Raw genomic sequence first — 26849 nt, 5'->3', positions numbered from 1 at the left:
TGTACATCCAAAGTATCCCACTCATGTATACAGATTGAAGAAGTTATATGGTCTGAAGCAAACACCTCGTGCTTGGAGTGATAAGATGAGCAGATATCTTATCTCCCTTGGATTTCAGGTTTCTACAGCAGATTATTCACTCTATGTGAAGAAAACAGATCATGGGATTGTTTTACTTGTCATCTATGTGGATGACTTGATTATCACAAGAGATCATGGTACAGATGTGATGCATGTCAAGAAAGCATTGAGTGGGCAGTTTGACATGAAAGACTTGGATGAGTTGAGATACTTTCTTGGAATTGAAGTGAGTTGAGTGAGTTGCTTGAGACTTCCTTGATGAAAGACTTGCTCTATAGCTTATTAGGAAAAGTCTCCTTGGTCCTGGCTGTTACTGGTTTCTTTGGAGGGAGATCAAGAAAGTCCCTTCTCTTGATCGCTGTGGAGAGAGAGAGAGAGAGAGAGAGAGGGGGGGGGGGGGGGGGGAGAAGTCTTCATTTATAATATATTGCTAAAATAGAAACACCAAACATGTACTTCAAACTTCAACAAAGCTTTCAAGTCAACATTAAAATCTATCCTACAAGAAATCTTCCCTCGTCTTCAACTTCAAGAAACTCTCTTGATTTTGTAGTGCAAAGCTTTAGACACTGGCCAACATATCTCCATTTCACATTGTACCGTAAAGCCATGCTCATTTCTTTAAGCATTGGCATATTGCAGCGCCTAGGGATCCACAATCTCTAAGCCAACCACATCTTGGATTTCGTACAAAACCTTGTTAGATTAAGCCTTGAGAAAATTGTGGTAGATGAATCTTGCACAAAGTCATCTTTTGCCATTGCATTCCTCATCATGAACACCGTATCATCTTTTCACTCTAATGTCTTATCCAACCACTTCTTTGAGACACTCCAATTATGTCCCATTCTAAGCTTTTTCGCACCATCTTCTACTATCAACACATTAATTTGCTTCATGGGTCTTCACAGGAATTTTCTTGCGTGGGTTATGGAAAATTCCTGTCTACTCTTGAAAATATATCTTTGTACCTATCAATCAACTTTTCTGTTTCTTAAGAATTCATGACATAAAACTTGTATCTTTTTTCTCATAGTAATTCATCTTACAAGTGAATCCCATTTCCTTCTGGCGTGGACAATGGACACCTAGAGCTCTGGCTATAGCAAGTGGAGACAGGAGCATGTCATGTTTGATTGCATCTTGCAAAAGTGCGATCATTATCTCTTCAGATAAGCTGTTCTGGCCACTCCAAATACTCATTGAGGAAATTACTCTTTGCATGAGAACCGAAAATTTGAAAAGTGATCATTACTTGCTCTCTGTAAATTTGAATCGGTTCTCTTTACAAAACCTGAGCTATTAGGCTCAGGAATGCCATTACAACCGACTTCCGTGATCTCCAGTTCTTTACTGCTCTTGAAGCTGCTTTTCTGCTTTTGACTACAATGCAGCTCCAAGTTCGCACTCCACAAAGGCTGTGCCTGGGCTTCAAAGGAATCCCCCCAGTGTCTTGATCCTTGAATGGAATCAGAAAAGGTTAATCAGTTCATTCAAAGATATTGCATGTGTTTCTGTCAGTCGACTCAATGTTTAGATACCTGGTATGGCTACTGGCTTATTTGTGCAGTTGGAAGCATCTGTAAAGCCTTCGTATTGAGCCGGCATAAGCTCCAACTCCTGCTTATTCTCACCACCGGTGGACTCCGATCTGCCTCTTGAGAGCCTCTCCTGCTCTTGCACAATTTGGTTATCCAATGGATTGAAATTCCTGGCAAAAAGTAGGCAAGAAATCAGTAACAAAGACATTTGCATGCTGAGCTTCACAAGACACATTGATAAAATACGAAGGCATATGCATAATGAAACACTTGATAGAGGGCATCGTGCTGGCAGAAGTTAACTTCCGTGAACACAGACAATCTTACAGCCAGGAAGCAATAAGCACCGTGTACATCAAGTACAGGGAGTCCGTCCTTGCAGAAGACCCTGCATCACAGGGGTAAGAGCAAGGCAAACGACTTGCAGGGATGATATTTCTGCTCAAGGTTAACCAGGCTAGTCCACCAACTCCAAGCCTAGGAATCGGACTAGTCAACTCCCTGGTCTTCTAGCCAATCATTCCAACACACACATGACTTTTCTCAAGATATTGGCTTCTCCTTCCTCCACAGATTCTCAAACATGATCAGAAGCCTGATGAGACGACATATAGGGAGGTCCATTTAACAAAGGCCATGGAGAAGGTGTCCCCTCAAAAATTCATCGTGTGCTGACTGGATTGATTTTAGCTGCTTGACCACCCACCATTACTATGAGCATGACCTTCCTTCCATGCACCCAACTCAAGGAGATCTTTCAAAATCCGACTTTGGCAGTGTGTTGTGACAGGCACCACCAGCAATAGAGATCTCTACCTGAAGCTTTTGACAGATTACCACCATATATACATATCCATACATATGTGAAGGCATGTGCATGGGAATCCATCCGGATGAGCATGTACACATCCCATACATATCCGTAAGCATGGGGCATATGTGTAAATGATATATGAGGTTGGCTCAAGTGAGGACCTGGAAAAGCAGTGGAGCGTAAAGCTCGGAAGCAAGGCCAAAACTGTAGTCAGCAGAGTGATTCTGTAGAAGCTTGAAGAAGTAGCCACAATTGCTACAAAGAGCCTCTGCAGTTCTCCCGACAATTTTGCCGGAAGCTCCCCAAAAACCAACAAGAAGGCAAACCATACCGCAAGCTCTCCCCAGATGAACAGATGATGAAACCATGTCCAGTACTGCCACAAGCATCAACCCAATCCATCGGTGAGTTGACGTGCAAAATATATAGTTCATTCGTGCAAAGTAGAAAAGGCTGACCTGGATAACCACTGCAATTTGAATGTTGACAACAAAGAGCACACAAGTGTACATTGTTGTTCCAATTGTAAATAGCCCCACTGTCTGCCCAACGTCACGGTCAGGGACCTTTCCATATCCGTATCCATACACAACTGAAAAGAAGCAGACAGCAGCCTGATACATAAGAACAGCTGGTGTTTAGTTGGAGCTTACGTTAGAAGACACAAGGCCATTTATTGTTTCAACCTTAGTAACATTATAAAAACGATTTTAATGTCTTTTGCACGTCACTTTTCACAACACCACAAAATGAGGGCTCATGTGATGGGTTTTCAGAGCTCAACTTTTTTTCCCATTTGCTTCTCTGGACTTCTTCTCCACTTCACCTTCTATGTTATCCCTTTGCTTATCATTTCATCACCTGGCATACCGTGGGGTAAAGTGGCCATTGGAGGCAGGCCCCGTCATTCACTACAAGTTATCCCTTCGCTTACCATTTCATCACCTGGCATACCGTGAGGTAAAGTGGCCATGGGAGGCAGGCCCTGTCATTCATTACAAGGACAACGGCACTAAATCTGTCCTTCTGACGGATAGCCGTCACAGGGCTCAACAGGGGCCAATAACTTCATGGGTGCCGATGATGAACCCTACTGTCACTGGGAGCCGATCAGTGGCCTAGGGGCATGGCAGATTTGGCACGCGCATGTTGGGATATCAAGGTCTTGCCTATGTTTGTGTGTAAGGCTATTAAGCCTGGTTTTATGTGGTCTATGTGTGTAAGGCTATTAAGCCTAGTTCTACGTGTGAGGCTATTTGTTTTATGTTGTTTGGTTGACCTAAAATCCCTTGTTTGTCCTTATCCATGGGATCCCATAACTAGCCTATCTTTGACCAAAAAAATTGGCATAAGAAACCATGAGCCTAGATTTATCCTTGACACAGTATGAGGGAATCCCTTGAGGGATGATTTGTTGGGATATCAAGGTCTTGCCTATGTTTGTGTGTAAGGCTATTAAGCTTGGTTTTATGTGGTGTGTGTGTGTGTGTGTAATGATGTGGTATGTTCATTAATTTCTTCTATAGTAGTAAGGAAACGCGTTCCTACAGGGAAGGAAACGTTTCCTTGTAGGAAACGTGTTTTTTTCAAGCAAATTTTTTGGCTTTTTTTTTGGCCCCAAATCTAACGTTGAAATCCGTGCAACTCTTTTGATAAAGTTTTTTTGGGTTTTCGTGTGCCGCTTTCCCTCATCAAGACTGATTTATTTTGTATTGTTTATGGGCATTGGGCCATGACTATTGATTCTTCATGATTCATGAGACATGAACACTTCAAACTTATAAGTTTTAACCTATGTAATGTCATGTATGGTTTTTTTTTTTTTGTGGCATGGAATGATGGATGATTGGATCATGAATCATGGATAGTGGACCATGGTCTTTGAATCATGATCATTTGACATTGATGATGGATGATTATATGGTTTTTGTTATTTGTGATTCAAAGACTATAGGCTTCAAATTGATGTTTCCATGTATTCTATGCATTTAGTGTTATTTTTACATATTTTATTTTTAATATTTAGCGTTTATACAGTATATATTTAAAATTTTGTACACGCAAAAACCTTTATGTAAGAAACTTTACGCTGATTTTATGAATCACGTTTAAAACTTTTAGGAAACCCATTTCAAACAACCCCCTAACTACTATGATTTCTTCAATGAAGTACACGTACCGTTATAGGTTACAAGGTTCCCCAATGACATCACTACTTATGTCAAACACAAATAATATATAGATATTTATGCCAGCCCCTCCTAAGATTGGCTTGCTAGAGGATGTTCATATACACACACATATTCAAGCTTAATAGCCTTTCACACATACAACCAGGCTTAATAGCCTTGAGTCGTGTGTTTATCTCTCTAGAAGTGTGCCATTGTCTCTCTCCTCTCTCTCTCCTTCTCTATATGTCTAATGCCACAACCATAACCATGTTTCTATTTAAACCCCCATAGCTCCATTGTGCTAACCCTAATTTTACCAAAAGCCTATTACTGCAAGCCCATTGATGCATCAGCAATCCCTTCTCAACATTCCATCTAGAGTGACCTCATCCAAACTCTCCACAGCCACTGGGAGTACCTCTCTGGGGCTATGCAAGGAAGGCATGAAGATTTTTATCCTACCTGAAGTAAGATGGTAATACGTGCCAAACAAGGCCTCCAGTACCCCCCCCCCCCCCCCTCTCCTCCAAAAGAGCAGCCTTTCTTCACTTCTCTTTCCTAACCTTGTCCTCTCTTTAGCATCTCTCGCTTCTATTATCTACTTTCTTTCTTTTGGTATCTCCTTAAAGATCCTTCTATGAAAAATGCCAAGAGGCGTAATACAACCTTGTCCATGATAGTAGAAAAACTGAAAAAAATGAAGCGGGGGCTTCCCCCATAACTAGCCACTCTTGGAGGAAGACTACATCGTGTGTGTGTGTGTGTGTGTGTCGGGGGGAGGGGAGAGACAAATTATGGACAATATAGCCAATGCTTATATAGGCATTGAATATGCCAAATACACGGACCAGGATGTCCTTACCTATGATTTTTCCATTAAAATGTCCAAAAACTATATCATCATAACAAGTGAGCCAAAGTAAGCTCCTTGGATATACTCCTCTTCCTTTTCATCAGCTCACAGTTTCTAGGACGTACAAGACCAAACACAACCACCACCACCCCCCGCCCCCCCGCGCGGCGGGTGGATTCAATCATCTATGGAGGATGTCTAAATCCTTGCCTTGGTGGAAAGCGGCACTGGGACAGATATGGAAGAGCAAATTGCCCTTGAAGCAACAATTGTTTCTATTGAGAAGTATTATGGGTGTTTTTCCAATGGGGATTCTTTTGGCACGTAGACACATTGCTTCAATCTCATGTAGGCGAAGCTCTCACCCACATGAGACAATGCCCCATCTTCTGTGGTACTGCTCCTACTCTTGAGGCCTCATGGAAAGACTGTCAAGGCACCTAAGGGTATGATTTCGACATAGACTTTTTGGGAGGCAATTTTGGCTTTTTGTCTCTCCACCATTGCCAGCTTATCCAGACTTTCTCGACTAGACGAGAAACTCGGCACTCTGGACTTACCATGTCCGGAATCAATTGCTTTTCCTGTTGTTCATATCGACCCTTTTTCCTTCTTCCATAGATTACTTTACTAGTCTCTCAAAAATTATTTTGATCTTGGAGAGCTCTCTTTCCCACAACTCAAGGTGTTTTTCCACTGTTTCTAATCTAAGTCATAGTTGTCTCACTCTACGATAGCTATGAATGTGCATTACTTTTATTAATAAAGCAGTGGTTTCGCTAAAAAAAAAATGTGTGTGGCGTGGGGACCACGCCGGGGGAGGGGGGGTGTTGATGGGGATTTTGGGGTGGTTTCTAACAACTAGGTGGCCTGTAAATGCCCTCCTTGGTGAATAAGGATCTGGTTCTCCAAGTGAGTCCCCTACTAGGCACTCCTGAGGTCCCCGCAAGGTGTGGATGTGATCAACTCATATATATTGAATAGTCTCTGTTGAGGGAGTGGATTCGCTTGCAATACCCTTGCTAAAGTGCCCTCACCAACTGTGCTAGGCGGCCACAGATGACCTCCCAGCGCTCACATGTGCCAATCTCTCGGGTCCAATATCGAACAGGGGTTGTGGCCAGCCGCCACTGTTGCCACTAAGATGCGCTATTAGTTAAAAGAAAATTCGCCAAGACACGCAATACAACCCTGTCCCTGATCAATTGAAAACTGAAAAAATGAAGGGGGAGCTCCCTCCATGGCTAGCTGCTCTAGGAGGAAGGCTACATCATGGTGGAATGGGGGGGGGAGCCAACAAAAAGGTGGCCTGTAACTGCAAATGACCATTGCCTCTTTCTTGGTGGAGAAGGGTGCAGTGCTCCAAGTGCGGAAAAAGGTTGCCCAGTGCATGCATAGTGAGTCCCCTGCTAGACATCCGGTGTGGATGAGATCCACTGAGGGAGTGGATTCATTTGCGGTAGTCTCGCTGAAGTACCCTTGCCAAATCTGCTAGGCATACAAGCTGCAGATAGGCTCCCAGCACTGGCGTGTGCCAATCTCCGGGGTTCAATGTCGGACAAGGGTTGTGGCCACTATTACCACTGAGATGTGCTATTAGTTAAAAGAAAATCCGCCAAGAGGTGAAATACAACCTTATCTAGCGCTAGCATGTGCCAAGCTCCACGGGGTCCAATGTCAAGCAAGGGTTGTGCCCATTGTCTCCCTAAGTGCACTATTGGTTAAAACAAAATCTGCCAAGAGGCATAATACAACCATGTCTATGACAGTATGGAAACTGGGGACATCATGGCTGATCATCTTACGAAGATCCAAGATCTTCGGGAGTAGTTGCTTAACATTGATGACGTCATTCTTGAAAAGGAGTTGGTCTCTAGGCACTATCATCACTGCCAGAAACTTACCTGAATTTCCACACATCGCTCACTCTATCTATGCAGGGGAAAAAAAACCGGAACCAAACTTGTTTGAAAAGCTGGTTGGTTTGTTGCTACAAGAGGAGCACAATCAGAAGAACAAATCTTCCGTCATGCGTGGCAATGATGGGCCGTTAATTACCCAAGGCAATGGCAAAGGAAACGCCAAAAGCAATTTTCAGCCAAATGCTGATTTGGAACAGCCTTCACAAAAGGCTACGAATGATGCAGGCAAGCCCAAGCAAAAGGGCAAGTGTCATTACTGCCAAAAACCGGATCACTATGTAAATGAGTACAAAAAGCGGCTTGCAAACGAGAAGAAAAAGGAAAGTGACATGGCTTTAGATTCTTCTTCATCACCTACAATGAAACATGATGCGTCAGTAAATCTTGTGGAGGATGAGTGGACTTTTCTTACTTGCAGTTATGATGCATCATTAGAGCATATGTCTCTCCCTGTCAATGAAAGACTTGGCACATGGTACTAGGAAAGTCATGCTTCTAAACACATAACCTCTCAAAGGAATTTGTTTAAGAAGCTTATGGCTGCCCCTGAGGGCAAAATGATAACATGTGCAAACAATTCTTCTTATCCCATCAAGGGAATTGGTGAGGTGATCCTCACAATAGCAGATGGTGCAGACTTAAGTCTTCCAGATGTATTGTATGTACCTAGGATTAAGAAGAATTTAATCTCATTCTCCTCTTTTTCCAAAGTAAGATATGCAATGAACTTTGAAGACGACGGTACACAGTTACAGACGGTAAAAGTGGCTATGCGTTTTTCACATCCAGCACATGTACCATGGGTTATATTAGCTTGACATGTTTGACAGGAGAGAGCATGATGCTCACGTGGCTATGCGTTATTCACATCCGGCACATTGTACCATGGGTTATATCAACTTGACATGTTTGACAGGAGAGAGCATGATGCTCACGTGGTTACCAGTCTAACACTTGCCATGCAAGAGGCAAAATGTGGCATGCCAACTTTGGGCATGTGAATTATAACAATCTGATGCTATTGCAAAGGCATCAAATGGTGCAGGACATGCCTGGTGTAGAACTGCCACCAAAACATGTATGTGAAGGGTGCATATTGGGTAAAATGCACAAAAATGCATTTTCAGAAGATGGATCAACAAGGGCTTTCCGTAAATTACAGCTTGTGCACAACGATGTGTGTGGCCCTATGCGGACACCATCAATTGGGAAGCATGTATACTTGGAAACCTTTATCGATAACTACTCTAGATTTTCTTGGGTATATCCCAAGAAGGAAAAATCTAATGTATTTGCATGTTTTCAGCATTATGTTGACAAGCTGAAAATCAAACAGGTTGCAAAGTGCAGTCCCTCCGTACAGATGGAGGGGGGGAATACATGTCTATAGCTTTCAAAGCTATTCTGGCAGAAAAGAGCATAAAGCATCAATGCACAATGCCATACTCTCCACAACAAAATGGTGCTGCTGAGAAAAAGAACAAGTCATTGATGGAAATGGCTAGATGCATGGTCAAAGGCAAAGGCCTACCTCACAAATTTTGAATGAAGGCAATCATGTGTGCTACACATGTTTTGAATAGATGCCCTTCCAAAGCATTGAAAATCATAACGCCATATGAGACCTGGTACGAGAGGAAACCTAAAGTTGATCACTTAAGAGCTTTCGGATGCATTGCTTATGCACATGTACCTCAACAATTGCGAGGCAAGCTTGATGACAAAGCCACTTAGTGCATATTTGTGGGTTATAATAGTGGCAGTAAAGGGTACCATCTCTTTAATTCTTCCACACAAAGGATTTTTCACAACACAGACGACATGTTGCTAAAAATTCAGACCAGCCATTGGCTGAATTTTTTGGACAGCCACCTTCAAACCCACATATCATGTTTGCACGACTTCTCCCATTGGGAATTGATGGCACAACAGATCAACCATCAACTTTGCCTAATGGGTGCTAAAAATCAGCCCATAAATGAGCTCATTACACCTCACAATGTAGAGGAAGTAGTGGAGGAAGAGTGGACAGTGAGACAGAAGAGGGTAGAGTTTCGTACCTACTTCTCGTATGGCCACAGTTAGATGTGTTGTTGCATTGGCTGCCCATCATGGATGGAAAATGCATCAACTGGACATTAAATCAGTTTTTCTCAATAGGGATTTGCATGAAGAAGTTTATGCAAATCAGTCCATTGGTTTTGAGGTGCATGTTAATGAAAGCAAAGTATGCAGGCTTCGAAAAGCCCTTTATGGTCTCAAACAAGATCCCCAAGCTTGGTCTGAGAAGATACATGCTTAGTTGAGCAACCAAGGCTTTCACAATAGTCCAACAAAGAGCACCCCCTATGTGAAAGAGGATCATGGCATTTTGATAAGATGAGGGCAGGTGCAGACAAATGCATAGGGCAAGAACGGGGTAAAGGCAAGGTGGCAAGGCGCTGAAGGGGGGGGCGTAGGCGCATACTTAGGCAAAAACACAAAGGCGCTGAAGGGGGGGGGGGGGGGGGGGCACAGCAGGCAGCGGTGGATGGCGAGCCAAGGGGGGAGGACGCACACGAGGACTAGGGGGCTCACGGGCTCACTTTTGTATCTCCTTTCTCAGACAATTCTTCCTTTCCTTTATGTTTGAGCTTTCAAATTCAATTCTAGTGTTGTAATAGGTTTGAATTGTCTGTGTCCCCACATTCAGGTTTCGCCTTTAATAATAACGCTGAGGTTATTTGATTGTTTATGGATGTTTCTTCAATGATATACAGTATGCTACACACACACATGAGCACGCATGCACACATACATTTTCATTTATTTATGCATAAATGGCTAGGTCAAGTTCTAAATCAAATTACATGGACAGGTCAAGCGCTGAATGAAAACATTTTACGGTTCTTCCGCACCATATGAACTGTTAAACCTTTCAACAAACTTCAAACTAAGTGAGCCATGTCTTATTACTACTGTGGGGGCAGGCAGCAACATATTCACAAAAGGTAGACTGTGAAGATAAATACAAATAGCTCATTGTGCAACACGCCGACATAAAGAGTCAATACAAGATTGTACACCAGTTATAACCGTTTTTTTTTTCAATTAGAAATTGGATTTTTTTGACAGACTTGAACTAATTTCACCAGTTTTGAGCAGATCTGATAAGTTTTGACCAGCATTCCCCAGTCTAGTACAATATTTGACTCTTGTTGATCACTAATAAGCCTTTAACTTGGGTGACCAGATTATATCAGAATTTGACCAAAAGTTGACCATCAGGGACTGCATTCACTATTTACAGACCTAGTTTTTTGGTGAAAACTAGCACAATCATGAAAATCAGGCCAAAAGATCAATGTATATTCTACCTCAGGCTATTTTATAAAAAAACAATAGAATTGAAAAGGTGCTTTCTTTGAAATGTGTACCACACATTTTGTTTGTGTGTACCACACACAAACAAAATTCGTAAATCGATTCTCTGAAATATGATCGATCAATTTGACTTCTGAACTGTGAAACTCGGAACTGATACCAAGTCCCTGCCTAGTATGGTCAATGCACCTTAGGAAATGAACAATAACCTACAGGATGACAGCAGCTCAATTCTCCTGGTCCCTAACGTGGTGTACAGTGTCCTTGCATAGCATTTATCCAGACCATTTTCATGTTCCTCAATTTACTTGCTTGGGATTATATTTGTGTTTTAGTGAAATTAAGTGAGAAATTAGATCTTGTGAGGCAATGCCCTTAGGGCTGTAGCCATCTGGGAAAACTTAATAGAAAACCAGGCAGAGCTTCAATGATAAATTGAGATAGGCACCTACATTCCTAGAGCTCACCTAAGTCTTTGAAATCTCTCAAAAAGCTTGTTGCACAAACATATACATAAGACCAATCAAAGAGGTTACTGGCCAGCTCACCACCTAGCCATAGCTCATTAAGCCTGAGGCTAGACCACCCACACAATGCCCAAAGTCTGGCGTCCCACGCTACCAGAGCCCACTATCCAAGTGTCTGTTTAGAGATTAGTCCCACACTACCAGAGGCCGCTATCCAGATGTCTGGTTAGAGATTGGTCCTGGCCTGATCTGGTTCCTGATCTCCTAGAGGTCCTCTAATGGTTACAAGCAATCCTCTCCCTTACATAGGCTTCAAGTCAGTGATATAGGTCAAATCAAATAGTAGCAGTAAAGTTGAGATGTAAAACCTGAAGTACACCATTCATCATCCATGATACGATCCTACGGGGTAGAAGGCTTCCATTAAGCTGCCCCTGATTTAATGATCAACACATAGAAAATTGTCAAATTTTGGTCGTTATGCATGATACTACAAATCTAATACCATGTTTCAGAACCCATCCAAAGCTTCACACAGCACTCACCTTTTTGTAAAGTTGTGGGAAGCTAAGACGAGACCTTGCTTTCAGATCTTGGTCCAGTACGGCTATCACAACTACTGGTGCAGAAGTGAAGACTACATTGTATAGAGAAAGGAACCAATCCGAATAGATTGATTGCCCAGAAAAACGTGTATACGCATTGAAGAGGAAAATTGAGAAACCAAACACAAAGTTCTTGTAAAAAAAATATTTTATCTGCATTAAGGACAACAATATTTTTTAAACATCAGCACTTTCAAATAAACGAAGATTTGAAAACATTAAATAGATACAGGATTAACGCATACCATGAATGTAGTGCGCCTATAGCACCATGCTCCATGAACCAGGAGTAATTTTTCCAAAAAACGGAATTGTGCTATGGAAAAGTCAGCTGACATTGCAGCCTGTATAGAAAGCACTTTCAAAGGCCCATCAATGAACAAATTTATGTCTTTGTGTGAGTGTGTGTGTGTGTGTGTGTGTGTGTGTGTGTGTGTGTGTGTGCGCGTGTTTCACAAAAAAAAAAAGTGTGTGTGCGCGTGTGCACGCCCACTCGCATGGATGCCTGTCCACGCATTTTTTGTGTGCACACACGGATGGCATGCATGTGTGTATGCATGAGTGTGTGTATGTATGCAAGGATGGATGGATGGATGTACGTATGAAAAATTGCATGTTTGTGTGTGTTTGTGTGTGTGTGTGTGTGTGTGCACGCGCGCACGCCCACTCGCATGGATGCCTGTCCACGCATTTTGTGTGCACACACGGATGGCATGCATGTGTGTATGCATGAGTGTGTGTATGTATGCAAGGATGGATAGATGTATGTATGAATAAGTGCATGTTTGTGTGTGTGCACACACGCGTGCGAGTATAGATTCGGCGTGTGTGTGTGTGTGTGTGTGTGTGTGTGTGTGTGTGTGTGGAGCCCCCCCCTCCCCCCCCCCCCCGCGCCCGCCCCATGCGTGGTATCACTAAAAAGTGTGCGTGCGTGCGTGTGTGTGTGTGTGTGTGCGCGTGTACAGCATTACCCTGTGGCAATGGCAGAGGCCTGATGCTCTTTGAGGACTGCTCATCTCTTGTACATATTTTCATGCGTACTTCTCTTAAATGTTTTTCTTATAACATACAGGGCCTCTGCAATCAGCATAAATGGAGGCTCCTATGGCATTATATAAATAATACTCATCCAGATGTAGTGTGTCTGCAAGAGCATAATCAGCATTCTTTTGCTAGCCAGCATGGTTTCTTTTCAGGATATGATATATTTTATGCAGGATCTGGACAATTCTCTGGGCTGTGCATTTTAGCCAGACATGATCTGCAGCCTTGTGTAGCATATAATGATCTTTGTGGCCGATGGATGATTATCCATTGTATGATCAATGGAGAGATTTTTGAAATAGGCTCCTTGTATGCCTCTCAAATTTCAGCTTCCAGAGCTCAAATGTGGGACTCCATAAACCAATATCCTTGGTCCTCAAATGCTCTACTTTGTGGTGACTTTAATAATTCTCCTCACTGGAAGGACAATACTTCACATAAATCCCATATGCTTCCCTCTGAAATCCAGCAATGGGAACATATGACTTCATCGCTTCATGCTGCAGATTTATGGACAGCAACTCACCCTTCGGTTTTGGGATTTACATATCATCATAATGCTTTTACAGAATATTGGGCCAAGCTTGATAGATGGTAATATGATGATTATACATGTCAAATGTGGACTGATTATTCTCAACAACTATCTGATCACACTCCACTTTGGCTCAACCTTTCATTTGGTATGCCTCTGGATGATATTCAGCTCTCTTTAGTCAGACATTTGTAGGTTAATCAATTATATCTTTCTCATGAAAAATTCCAGCAAATGATCAGATTGACTTGTAAGCCGTTGTTATCCCATGCTCAAGAGGATCTGGATTTTGCTTGGAACTCTTTTGTGCATCGTATTCAAAATGTCATTAAGGAATATGGAAGATGGTACATGGCAGAAACCAGACAGCATATCCAGTGGGCAAAATCATACAAGCAGTCCTTGGTACAGATTAGCCATCAAAGGTCTCTATGGCGGCTATGGATGTGGGAGGGCCAGCCTATTACTAGTCTCTAGTGGGACCTGAGAGAGTGGACATGGCAAGATCCAAATGATAGAGAGGAGTTGCCTCGTACCCCCTTCTTTGCTTACATAGCAGAACTGAGCCGCAGGATTCAGATGTCAGAGGTGGAGGGCACTCCAACAACAACAGCACACTCGCAGTCCCAAGGCCTCCCACTACATTTTCTCTCAAATTTCTGGAAGCCGCTATGGGATAGTTTTCGGCCACGGAAGGTTGCTCTTTTCATGTGGCAGCTGGCACATAGGAGCTTAACAGTTGGCACGTGTTTGGCCACTGGGGGTAGACCAGCATTATGTCATAGATGTGGCCATCCCCAAGAATCTCAGCGTCATTGACTTTGGGATTTCCCAAAGGCTCAACACATCTGGCAAAGGTCCTACGCATTTTTACTATGGATCGGGCTCCCGCCCGTATTGTTACGTGGGGCACTGTTGCTTGGGCCAGTTGCTTGGGCCACTGAGGCCGCGATTATCATGCCATATGAGAAGGAAGGTGGGGGACTAGCTCTTCAAGTCTCTCTGTCATGTGCACAGTGTGTATCTACCATGTGCTACACGCACACAAGACTAGCTTCAAGGTTTGGGGAAGCTTGGAGCTAGGCAGGCTGATTAGTGAGCTGAGTTTATGATAGACTAATGGGCGGGCACCCAAGTATGGACAGGCGGGCGCCCAAGGGTGGACACCCGGTGACCGGCCAAGAGCCTATAAAAGGGTGGCCAAGGTTAGTCATTAGTTCATAGAGTCTCGCGTGTCTTTGTGAGAGCTCTAAGGTCAAGAGCCTGGATGTAGTGCAGACGTGCACCTGCTTTATGCAGCCAAGGCCGGCAGCAGTCTCGAGGCCCACGACGGTAGCTTCGTGGCGGTATGGGACGTCACGAGGTAGAGATTGGTCGGTACGTCCATCTAGTCAGCTCAGCTCGTGGCTCGGTGGGGGCAGCCAAGACTTGTAGGCTTACCCACGGCTGTCAAGGTTTCTTGGTGAGTCAGGCCTGCACCCCGTTCACGTTTGTTTGGTTTGTTTGCAGGTTTTGAGTCTTGTATCAAGAGCGTTCTACGTGGTGATCCTATGGGGTTTTGACAGTGGTATCAAAGCAAGCCTCGAGAACGAGCAAGTCGGTAGGTAGAGGAAAAGAGGTCAAAGAAAAGGTATGAGTTTGAGAAGATTGCTGTTTTTCTGAGTATGCTGCTGTTTTTTCAAATTCAGCATGATTGTTTTTGCATCGTAGGAACCCGTGATGGGGATTTTGGTCTTGTAAGGGTTGTTGCTTTGCAAGAAGAAGGGATGTATGTGTTTTTCAATTGTGTAAACACTTTGAGGAAGAGAAAGAAGTAGTACAAGCCTGTTGGTTGTATGTAAGAAAGAGAGAGAGAGAGAGAGAGAGAGAGAGAGAGGGAAGTAACGCTTGTGTTTATGAGGCCTGTGTGACTGTATCGCTTGTAAGGTTGCAGCTTTTGTGAGCGAAGAAGGCAAGCGGGGGACATGCGCACGTAGGCAGGCGGCCAAGTTTGTGCGCATGTGGCGGCTTCAGTCGCACCCTTGCAGTCAGACCTGTACACACAGGCTGATCGCAGGCGCACACAGGCAGTTGGGCGTGTTTGTGCACGCAAGTGGGTACCAGTCGTGCGCAAATATGTAAAGCATCGCTGTAAGCAGCGCCCGTAGAAAGGTGGAAAAGCTACCGATCCGGATTCAGGACTACGAAGATACTCTGAAGTGCTATATTATGCATCTAGAGCATGTAGACTTGTTATTACGGATTGAGTGGTTTAAGACTCTTCAAGTCCAGATAGATTGGTCTAGTCATACTTTTTCTTTTGAACATAGCAACACCCAGTATTGTATCTTAGGTGGTTGTATACAACCCTCTCAGGGATCTCTTGTAAATACAGTTGATTTTGGAAATATAATGGATTCTTCCTTGTATAATGCTTTCCATTGTGTCTTGATTCCACTTTCTTCATTTCTCATTCCTACAATGCATGTTAATGAACTAAGTGTGTTTGAAAGCAACGAATTAAAGAAGATACTTGATTTGTTTCAAGATGTATTTCCTAAGGAACTGCCATCAGGCTTACCACCCGAAAGGACAGTAGATCATCGTATTGACTTGGTCCCTGGTGCTCACCTTGTTAGTATTCCACCTTACAGGATGAGCCAAGCTAAGAAAGATGAGTTGGCCAAACAACTCGCAGATTATTTGAGAATGGGCCAGATCCGTCCAAGTAAATCACCTTGGGATGCACCTGTGTTACTCAGGAGAAAGAAGGACAACACCTGGAGAATGTGTATAGATTATAAGAGATTGAACAAGCTGACAATCAAGAACCGTTATCCTCCCTAGATCAAATGACCTGATTGACCGGTTAGCCGGAGCAAAATATTTCACGAAGATAGATTTACGTACTGGTTATCACCAGATACGTATTCATGAAAGGCATGTCGAAAGAACCGCCTTTCGGACTAGGTATGGTCATTACGAGTTTCTCGTCTTACCTTTTGGGTTAACCAATGCTCCAACCACTTTCCAGCAAATGATGAACGATCTTTTTCGTGAACATTTGGAAAAATTTGTGGTTGTGTTCTTGGATGCTATTTTAATATATAGTCGTACTCTTGAGGATCACGTAGAAACCTCACGATTGTCTTAACTATTTTAAGACAGAATCGATTGTAGGCTAAATTAAGTAAATGTGAGTTTTTTATGACAGAAATCATTTACTTGGGACACAAGATCACTAGAGACGGGTTAAGCATTGACTATGACCGAGTTCAAAAGGTTCTGGCCTAGTCTTTACCGCAGACAGTGAAACAACTTCGTTCTTTTCTCGATTTTATTGTTTTTCTTCGGAAATCTGTGCGGAAGTACTCTCAGCTCACACTACCGATGACCGACTTGTTGAAAGGTCGTGAACGTAAGTCAAATCAACCTATCACTTAGAATAACGATCTGGATATGGCCTTCAGACTTTTGAAAGATAAAGTCAAGGAAGCACCTATCTTAGCATTACCCGATCCTAGTCGGCCTTATGTTCTTGAAACTGATGCTAGTGACTTGCAATCGGGACTACTCTATTTCAAGATGGTAGACCTATTGCTTTCGAGAGTAAGAAGCTAGACGACACTCCATCTCGTTGGCCAACCCTTGAGAAGGAGCTTTATGCTGTCATTCAGGCTCTCAAGGTTTGGAGACATTAGTTATATGGCTCCAAGTTTGTGGTATTGACTGATCATCAGTCAATCAAGTATGTGTGTGATGCCAATGATTTGAGAGGAAGGAAAGCTCGATGGACTAAGTTAATGCAAGATTTTGATTTTGAGATTCGTTATCGAAAAGGGTCCATGAATAGTGTCGCAGATGCGCTTAGTCGGATTAGAGAGGTGAATACTTTGTCGTTCACCGAGATTTCTTACTAACTTATTTTAGTCATTGAGAGGGCTTTGCAGAAGTGATGGTTATTTTGGTCCATTTTGGCAAAAGATCCAGCACGAGAGCTCATTAATTCAGAATCGTTTGCTATTCCATAATGACAAAATTTGTGTACCACAGATCTCGGACATTAGGTCCAAGATTCTTAAGGAGTGTCACGATGCCCCTTCTGCTGGACACCCTGGGGTACACAGGACATTAGCTTTAGTGAAACACACTTTTTATTGACCATAGATTAAAAGGTATGTAGACGATTATGTTCTCAAGTGTCAAGTTTGTCAAGCAAATAAAGCTGAACGCTTTAGGCAAGCTGGGCTGTTGCATCCTTTGCAAATCCCAAGTAATAAATGGAAAAGTATTTCCATGGATTTTATTATTGGATTGCCAAGAACACATCAAGGCCACAATTCTATTTGGGTTGTGATGGATCACTTGACAAAAATGGCTAGATTTTTACCGGCCCGGAAGACCATTACAACTACGCAATTAGCAAGGCAGTTTATCGAGCAATTGTTTAGACTGTATGGGTTACTGCAGGACATAGTCAGTTGATAGAGACTCTAAGTTTACAAGTGACTTTTGGAGGCTTGTTTTTGAGAAGTTGGAAACAGCTTTGAATTTGAGTTCCTCAGATCATCCTCAATCTGATGGCTAGACTGAAAGAGTTAATCAGATTTTGGAGGATATGCTTCGAGCATATGTCTCCAAAAGACAGAGTTCATGGGAGGATTATCTTCCTATGTTAGAATTTGCATATAATAGTACTAAGCATACGAGTACAGGTTTTAGTCCTTTCATGCTTATGTATGGTTTTCAACCTAGATCACCTGTTACAGTGGGATTTTCAGGACTTCAACATGATGCAGCACGTAATTTTTTGCAAGATATGCAAGAAATGTTACAAGTTGCGAAAGAATCTATTAGAAATGCTCAAGACAGCACAGATTTTATTCTAATAGACATCGTTCACCCAGAGAGTTCTCTGAAGGAACGATGGTGTATTTGCGAGTTCCAAAAGATTCCGAGACTTTACGGACAAGTCGATCTCTGAAATTATCCCCTAGATACTGTGGACCATTTCGTGTTACACGACGGATTGATTCAATCGCATATGAATTGGATTTGCCTTCTTATGTGAAAGTTCATCCTGTATTTCATGTCAGTAGACTTACGGAAGTACTAGGTGAAACAAACCAGTTGGTTACTCCTCAAGAAATCATAGATGTCGAGGATATGACATTTGTTCCACACGAACCTGAAAAGATTCTTGGATTTCGTAAAAGACGATTGCGTAATACACTTATCACAGAATACAAGATCAAGTGAAAGGATCGTGTCGAGAAGGACGCTACATGGGAGACATTGACTACTCTTTAGAGGGATTACCTTGGCTTCTTAGTGAGTTCAAGAGTGAGCTCTTAGAGGAAGGGGAGTATGTCATGTGCACAGTGTGTATCTACCGTGTGCTACACGCACACAAGACTAGCTTCGAGGTTTGGGGAAGCTTGGACCTAGGCAAGCTGATTGGCGAGCTGAGTTAGGGATAGCCTAACGGGCGGGCACCCAAGTATGGACGGACGGGCGTTCTCGCGTGTTTTTGTGAGAGCTCTATGGTCAAGAGCATGGATCTAGTGCAGACGTGCACCTGCTTTATGCAGCCAAGGCCGGCAACAGTCTTGAGGCCCACAAGGGTAGCTTCGTGGCGGTATGGGACGTCACGAGGTAGAGATTGGTCCATGCGTCCATCTAGTTAGCTCAGCTCGTGGCTTGGTGGGAACAGCCAAGACTTGTGGGCTTGCCCACGATCGTCAAGGTTGGGAGGTGAGTCAAGCCTGGACCCCCTTCACGTTTGTTTGGTTTGTTTGAAGGTTTCGAGTCTTGTATCAGGAGCGTTCTACGTGGTGATCCTATGGGTTTTTGACACTCTCTCCTTTGTATTTTCACTGTGCCAGTTCCAGCTCAGCCTATAGGTCGTTGGGCTCCAGGTTCTTGCCAGAGATGAAAGATTTGTAGTAGTATAGCCGCGTGGAGCTTGATGCAAAGAAGCCATCGAAGGCACCCCCACCCTGCCAACAGAGTCTATCTGGAGCATCTGGCTCGATATCATTCATACCCTTTCAAGTCATTGGTGGGGGCAGCTTCAAGGTGGCTCAGACCGCATGAGCAAGCACTGGGAGGCCTTCCTCAAGATCTGGCAGCACGGTCCCTTTCTTAGAGATAGTGGTGATGAGCACAGTTGGCATTACAGACCACCTGTGTGGTTATTCCCCCCTCCCCCATTGTATGAGATAGCCTTCTTCTCCTAGAACAGCAGGCCAGAGGAGAAGTGCATCCTCCCCTTTGTTCATCTTGACTCTTGTTTCCCACTTGGGGACGGATTTGTACTTAGCCATTTTGGCTGCTTTCTTGGTAACTAATAGAAGGATCTTTTTCCCAGGAAAAGAAAAAAGTAACAACAAAAGCCTAACTATGTGGAAAACTATAGCAGCACACCTAAAGACAAGCATGCAACAGGTATACAGAGGCAGAGGTCCCTCTATATGGAAGCAGGGCTGCATGGCAATGTGTATGTTGGTAACAGTGTGGCGGTGGCATCTTTCATGGGGCAGAAGACGCGTACCAGTATCATCTCCAGTTATAGTGCGCTGAAGATATAAATGTATTTAAGGAATGTGTATGTGTAAGTAATATTGTGCATGTGTGTGTGTGGATGTATGTATGCATGGATGGCTATATGCATGCATGAATGTACATGCTGTATTGAAGATAATTTGAATTCAACCCCAGTGATAATGTCATTCACATTACATTTTGCTGCCAAAAAAAAAAACATACAATTTTGAACTGTAAAATGGATTCATACCTGCTGGCCCTCCACACCACTGATGCCAACACCAATATTGGCCTTTTGGATCATTCCAACATCATTGGCTCCATCACCAATCGCCAGACATATCTGTCTTCCATGGTTCCTAACAAGCTCTGTGACCATTGCCTTCTGAATAGGAGATGTACGACAACAAATAATAGAGTCACATCTCAATGCAAGGCTTATGAACTTTTCTGCGAGTGGTTTATCCTGCAGCACAAAATCCAAGGATTTCCCATCTATGATGATGGCATGTGATGACATGTTGCCACCCTGCTCGGCATCGAGAGCATCAACTCCCTCCTGAACTTGGCGCAAAACAAAGCCCGCACAAAGCTGCATATATGGACATGCTTTAGCAGGCAAATTCACGTATCATTTGCATTCTAAACCTTTTCACACAAAATTTACTGTTGAAACACTTGCACAAAATTATAAGCTCAAACAGCTCCCTAATGCTGGTCAGCCTGCATCTGACCACCAAAAATACTTCTTTTTTAATGCAATCGATGATCTGGCCTGCCCAATCTGGCTGTGCAGCACGCTATCTGAGACAAGCCCAAATTTGGTCCAAAACTGGTGCCTTTCCTGGCTAATCTGATTTACACCTGCAATGCTCCATTTTTCTCTACTCAGCACTTACATACACGAATGCCTATGAGATGTTGCCAAATCCAGCCAGTGCATTCTGACTTAAATCTGTGCTTTCCCGAGTCTCACTTCCCTGATATCATGTCCCTTTATCATTAGGGCTCATAACAGCCTCTCTCTGCTAAAGACTAAGGCAGCCCCCTAGTCATGATGATTGCAATGCGACCATGTGAGATTATTATGACTATCCATACAATGCGCCCATCAAAAAAGCATAGCAAATTTGGCTATCCTCCCCCCGTAAACAACAGAGTGAGCAAGGAAAATCAGGCCATAGGGTTTGAGGCATCCCTACAGCCAGATTGTAAATGGGACAATCCTTTTTTTTTTGTTTGTCCCATTTATAAGCAGGGTGTGGAGATCCAGAATTAAGATCAGGGTCCCCTTGTTTTTTCATGTATTCCCTCTTAAAATTTAAGACATTAGGCAACCATCTAATCCTTGCCCCAAACCCCTTCAATCACATATGGATCACTTGGGCAAGCACCTATAGAAATGCTTACCCCTGCAGAGGACAATGGAGGCACACACCATAGTTGTGGAAACGGCTATTTCAGCCGTGCAGAATGCGGAAATGCCATTTCCCGTCCCCTGTCGTTCCCATTCCATTCCCTGTTCCCATTCTTATTTTCTCATGATTGTGTATATAGATTTACATGGTGCCGATCCATTTCCATCCCATACCCATTCCCATTTCCTACCCCGTCCTGTGCCCGTTCCATATTACATTCCCATTGCACATGCATGCATAGATATCTTTCCGACGCCTCTTTAAACAGCATACATGACCCTTGGGATGATGACATAGCAGATATTAAAAGAAAATGGCAGTTGTATAGATGGAAACTCCTTAACAAGGAGTGTCATTTCGAGAGCTTAAGCTTCCGCCAACTTCATCAATGTGAGCATGGACTACCTTCTTTCCTAACAACATAATCAGCAGCCAAGTGTATGTCTACATGTACATAAGAAAGGTAACAGATTGGGCAGAACTTAGTTGATGATGCATTGTTATTTTATGAATTTTTGAACAAATGCTGACCTCCTTAGCCTTTTGATCTCGCTTTACAGCCTGGGACGAGATAGAGAGATTGTCCTCTAAGCGAACAATATGTTTAATCATATCAGACCTCAAAAGGCTGCATGCGTAACCGATGTTTATGGCTGTCTCCATTTTATCCCCAGTAAGGACCCAGATCTTGATTCCCGCTTCAGCTAGCCGATAGATTGCTTGCGGCACCCCAACCTGAGAAGCAATAACCAGGTTTGCAATCAGAGATCATTACACAAGCCCTTCATCTTTAACTACGGCTAGAGAATGTATTCAACCTTTGCCTAGTTTCTATCAACCAGTTACCCCTCCTTATGCCACTCTCCATGATAAGAAGGTAGAGTGCAAAGTACTTAAATAATCCAACTAACCTGGAGCTTATCTTCAATAGCAGTAGCCCCGACAAGTGTTAGATTACACTCTATCTCATCAGCCAGCCCATTTAACTTCTCCAGTGGGGAATCTGCAGTCACAATCTCCTGCTTTGCTGCCATCCAACGATTCTGAAATCCAACATAATATTTCACAAACCCCTGTTTTCTAAGACTATTGATGGGTATTACAAAGCTACCGAGCACAAGATCACCTGCCATTCGGCGTACATATTCTCATCCAATACACGATACGCAATAGCCAATGTTCTTAGCCCTGCTTCACCATAGTCATTCATATGCTGCCTTGTGATGCCTAGAATGTCCTTGCCATCAGCAGCCAGTAGATCAAACATCACATCATCTGCACCTTTGCAAAACAGAAGAAGGCGGTCTTCTGGGTCACGAACGATCACAGACATCCGTTTCCTGCAAAACCAAAGGATTCAATTAAAGCAAAGGTTAGCCTTCAAAGACAGCCCTTAAAGAGTCAGCAAACAAGATGCTGCAGCGACCTTAACAGAAATAAAGTGCTCTATGCTTCTACAGTCCTTAGCAGTCAGTGGAGGATTAACACACCGAACACTGCTGAATTCAATGGTGTTGAGCAATTGATAACTGCGAAGGGTTGCACTCCCATCCTTGTCGAACAATTTCAAACGGATTGATGTTTCTGACCGATCGAACAGAAATACGCCCAACCTTTTGGCAGCCACGACAAAGGAAGCCTCGTCAGGCGACTCGGCTAGATAGTTGATGGCATCAGGGTCTGCTGGGCCATCAATAACAACAGTATTACACATGGCAAGGATTTCCAAGAACCGGAAAATCAAGTCCCTCGTGGGTTCATTTTGCCAATTCAAATTGTCAAGCCTCGAGTCTCTCAAAGCAAATCCCTTCTCCAACTTGGCATCAAAATTGGATGCTTGTTCCTCTTGACTCCAGCTTGAGGCATTCCCAGCCCTTATAGCCGCGACTTTTTCAACTTCAGTGGCGCCAGTCCCATACGAGATACCAGCAATTGAGCACTTGAAAAACTCCATTTCATTGCGTGTCAGTGTACCCGTCTTGTCTGAAAGAATGGTGCTTACCTACAATAACCAAACAACCTTTGAATATGATTACTACCACCCTTGCTTGAGCAGCAAAACCTTGCAACATGACTACTACCACCCTCATTTGGGAATTTGAATAAAAAGCCTTGAAACACATTGAGAACCATAAGAGGAATTAATAAATTTGTTTTGGTGATCAGGAAAAATGTACCAAAGTAAATATATGCATAAGTCTGTTAGCAACTCACGAAAGGTCTTTACCGACAGATCCCTGGACGGACTGCCCACAAGGAACGGTCAGGTGAGAACTTTCCTTTTCACTGGTGGGGGTTATGACTGTGAAGACCTTAATGCTGGGGAAAAATGAAAATCAATTTAATGCATTATTGCATTAGCATTTCCGTTTTAATAATAAATAGATCGTATAAGCCTGTGCAAGAGATGGGTAGAGACATGCGGTTTCTTTCTTTTTTGCAGGATACATAGAATTAAATGTTAATGCATCCACGGAGTGTAGACTGGACATTATCCAACCCAGGTCCGAGGTGAAACGCTTCACCACCAGCATACACGCTTGTCTGCAGATGTATGTATTTTTTGAACAGGTCAATTGTCTTATTACCTGAACTGCCGAGAAATAAGGTTTGGGCATTTATTCACACTACAATTTGATAATATTGCATTGGGAGGTGGGATTGTGATCTGCATTCATTTCTCCTTTTATGTGTTTTCATACATTTGCAATGGCATTGCATTGGATACATTTTTCCCATTTTAATGACCATGATGGATTTAGGAAATGCTTCAAAAAAAGGCAGCTTAATAAACGGAGCATATTCCTTTACAACACAAACCATGCCAGGTGAACGGGGTTCAAACCAACAACATGCTAGATAATTGAACATCTGTCTAAGCTAACCCTACATACATACATACATACATACATATATACATATATACACATACACACACCTACATACATACATACATATATATATATATATATATACATACATACACACACCTACATACATACATACATACATACATACATACATACACACACACATACACACACACACATATATATATATAGGTGTGTGTGTGTCTTTCGAATTGCACTTGCACTTCTCTTTTTGAGAAGCATATTCCTGAACCAAGATCTAAGAAGGTAACTTTGTCACTAGCTCAACCTGTGCTAAGCATGGTCTAGGCAAGCATGTTAAAAAAAAGAAATGAAGTCAAGAACAGGCTCAAGCTACTGCCCACTCTTCAAAAAAGGAGGAGAGCATTTTTTATTATTGAGACATATAGCAAGGCAATGTTTTTCAACGTAAACCGGCTGCCATGACACACATATACCCCTTGACTGTACTAAAAGAAAATGTACTCTAGTCTCTTACACCACAATTATTAACCCTAGGTTATGGGTATAAAAGTTGGTGGCAAGCTAACGCAAAGCAAGAACAGTTGGGAAAGTCAGATTCAAAAAACTCACTTTCTAGAGCTTGTGTGCCTTGGATAAATGTAAGCACCACCTCACACTAAAAGGAGAGTCCACTATGATTATGTAGATATGTTGGATTATATCATCTCCAGAGGGTCTACATCATCAATTTCATGCTTGTATTGGCCATTTATGAGGCCCTGCATTGGCATATCTTAGCAGATATTCAGCATTTTTTCTACCATTTTTGGTATTTTTGGCATTTTAGGTAGCATTTAATGCTACAGCCATGCTGTCGGCCTACTATAGCTAACCAACCAGCATCCTGAGGTAGTATATAAGGGCTGGCTCCCTTTCCCTCGGTCCATCTCATTTTTCAGCATTCAATTGAGGTCATTAGCAGCTGCTACTGCTTCTCACTCAGATTTCAGCAATAAACATCAGTTTCCAGCATTTACAGGTCTTGTACCTGAGCCTACATCTGTGTTTTATATTTGCTTCACTTTCTTTCATGGTATCAGAGCAAAACGCTGACCTGTGAGCAGAAGAAAGCTACGTTTTCTCTTTTGGAGCAGAGGCTTCGACAATTTGCTGCGTTTTCTGCAGATTTCAGCGTAGAAGGTGCTGCATTTTCTTCCAGGAGCACAGGTTTCCTCAAGAGTGCTGTGTTTTCTTCATCTCACACTTGGGACTGTTGTATTTCTGAATTTTCATCAAAGATTGCTGATTTTTTTTGATTGCTAAAGCCCTCTTCTAGGTGCTGAGGACAGGGAACTACATCTTGGAGAGATCTTCTTCCTCTCCTTTCAGTTTCCCACCCTCACTCCCTTTCTTCTTGCTATGCACAACTTGAGAGGAGGACTTGATGATTTTTTCAGCCCCTTTTCTTCAGAGAAGGTTTCTTGTCAGAGGACATGGCTTCACGACATTTCTCTACCGCTACTCCTTCTCCTATCATAATAGGGATTAGACGATAATTTTGGAAGTTTAAAAACTTTCCCTCCAGCATATGTCGATGAAGAGTAGTCTCTTTCAACGACGTTTCCATGCCAATGCTGATGCAGATTTTATTGCAAAAGGCAATGATGCCCTAATGCAGATGCTTGGACCTTCCATAGCACTGCAAAAGCTCCAACTTGAAGCTTACGTTAATGGCTAGTACAAGAGGTGGCAAAGATGATGAGAAAAAATGCACCGCTTAAGAGAAAAACGCAGCAAAGATGATAGCCGCAACAAAAATGCTGAGAGGACATGTGCTGCACAGATGCACAGCTCAGAGAAAAACGCAGCAGTGATGATGGCAGCAGCAAGTAAAAATGCAAGCGGAAGAAAAGAACGCAGAATTGAAGGCGGAAGAAAAAAACGCATCATTGCAGGTGTATTAGACAGGATACCATGTTAGCATTCATGGTGCCAAGACTAGAGCATGAGCAAAGAGAGAGATGGAGATTCAAGCCATGACAAGTTGGTGCACATAGAGAGAGAGAAAGAAAGAAGAAAGAAAGAGAGTTGTATTAACGTCTACTAGAGGCCGAACTCGACCTGTGAGACAAATCAATGTACAACTGTCAATGTCCTCTGGATGTCCAGAAAAAAAGGACAAAATAAACATGAAATAAACTATGAAAGTACTGAGCTAGTGGGGGGGGGTGTGATGGATGGAGCACTACTGCTAAAGGCTTAGTATGCAACCTATATGCGTAGGGTATACAAAAATGCAATGCAGATCTGTCTAGCTCCAACCAGTACCATAATGGGGATGTAATATGTGATGCATAGGCAATGGCGAGGCAAAAATCCCTTGGAGCATGAAAGAAAGATATATAAAGCATCTACCAAAGACCCAATGGGCCTATAAGACCAAAGTGATACAATAATGTCCATGGCATATCTCATCATGCAATGGAAAATAAATAGAAACAAAAACATAGCTATCTCATTGGGTGTACAAAACTGTCCATGGAAACTCATCATGGAATACCAAGAACATAGAAACATGAGAGGAGCATCAGCCCCCAGTAGATGGTATACCACTCTCCAAGATATCAAGCATGGGGCTAATGAGTATGGCCGAGAGATCTCCCTCAGCTACGTCAT

At 42.9% G+C, this 26849-nt stretch overlaps 1 protein-coding gene across 6 annotated transcripts in view; it reads right to left on the bottom strand.

The window, feature by feature from the left end:
* Window positions 1-1228: 1228 nt before the first annotated feature.
* LOC147604512 (putative phospholipid-transporting ATPase 8) overlaps window positions 1229-26849 on the bottom strand; it is a 176017-nt gene continuing 150396 nt past the window's right edge. For 5 of the 6 annotated variants that reach the window (XM_086794758.1, XM_086794754.1, XM_086794756.1 and 2 more), the window contains 12 exons: window positions 22830-23341; window positions 22466-22679; window positions 22251-22382; window positions 21871-22074; window positions 20172-20513; window positions 12063-12161; window positions 11758-11970; window positions 11581-11646; window positions 2895-3050; window positions 2598-2812; window positions 1623-1792; window positions 1229-1540 (listed from right to left, as the gene is read on the bottom strand). In XM_086794758.1, coding sequence (XP_086650884.1) covers window positions 1293-1540; window positions 1623-1792; window positions 2598-2812; window positions 2895-3050; window positions 11581-11646; window positions 11758-11970; window positions 12063-12161; window positions 20172-20513; window positions 21871-22074; window positions 22251-22382; window positions 22466-22679; window positions 22830-23341 — 2571 coding nt within the window. In that variant the 3' untranslated portion in view covers window positions 1229-1292. The remainder of the gene's footprint in view (window positions 1541-1622; window positions 1793-2597; window positions 2813-2894; window positions 3051-11580; window positions 11647-11757; window positions 11971-12062; window positions 12162-20171; window positions 20514-21870; window positions 22075-22250; window positions 22383-22465; window positions 22680-22829; window positions 23342-26849) is intronic. The other variant, XR_015265318.1, reaches the window with a different exon arrangement.

Source organism: Cibotium barometz, chromosome 61, assembly GCF_041138505.1.
Source record: "Cibotium barometz isolate CiBa-2024 chromosome 61, ASM4113850v1, whole genome shotgun sequence".
In the NCBI taxonomy this organism is placed as follows: domain Eukaryota; kingdom Viridiplantae; phylum Streptophyta; class Polypodiopsida; order Cyatheales; family Cibotiaceae; genus Cibotium; species Cibotium barometz.
Note: the sequence above shows the minus strand (reverse complement) of the source record. Positions and strands in the feature narration are given on the sequence as shown.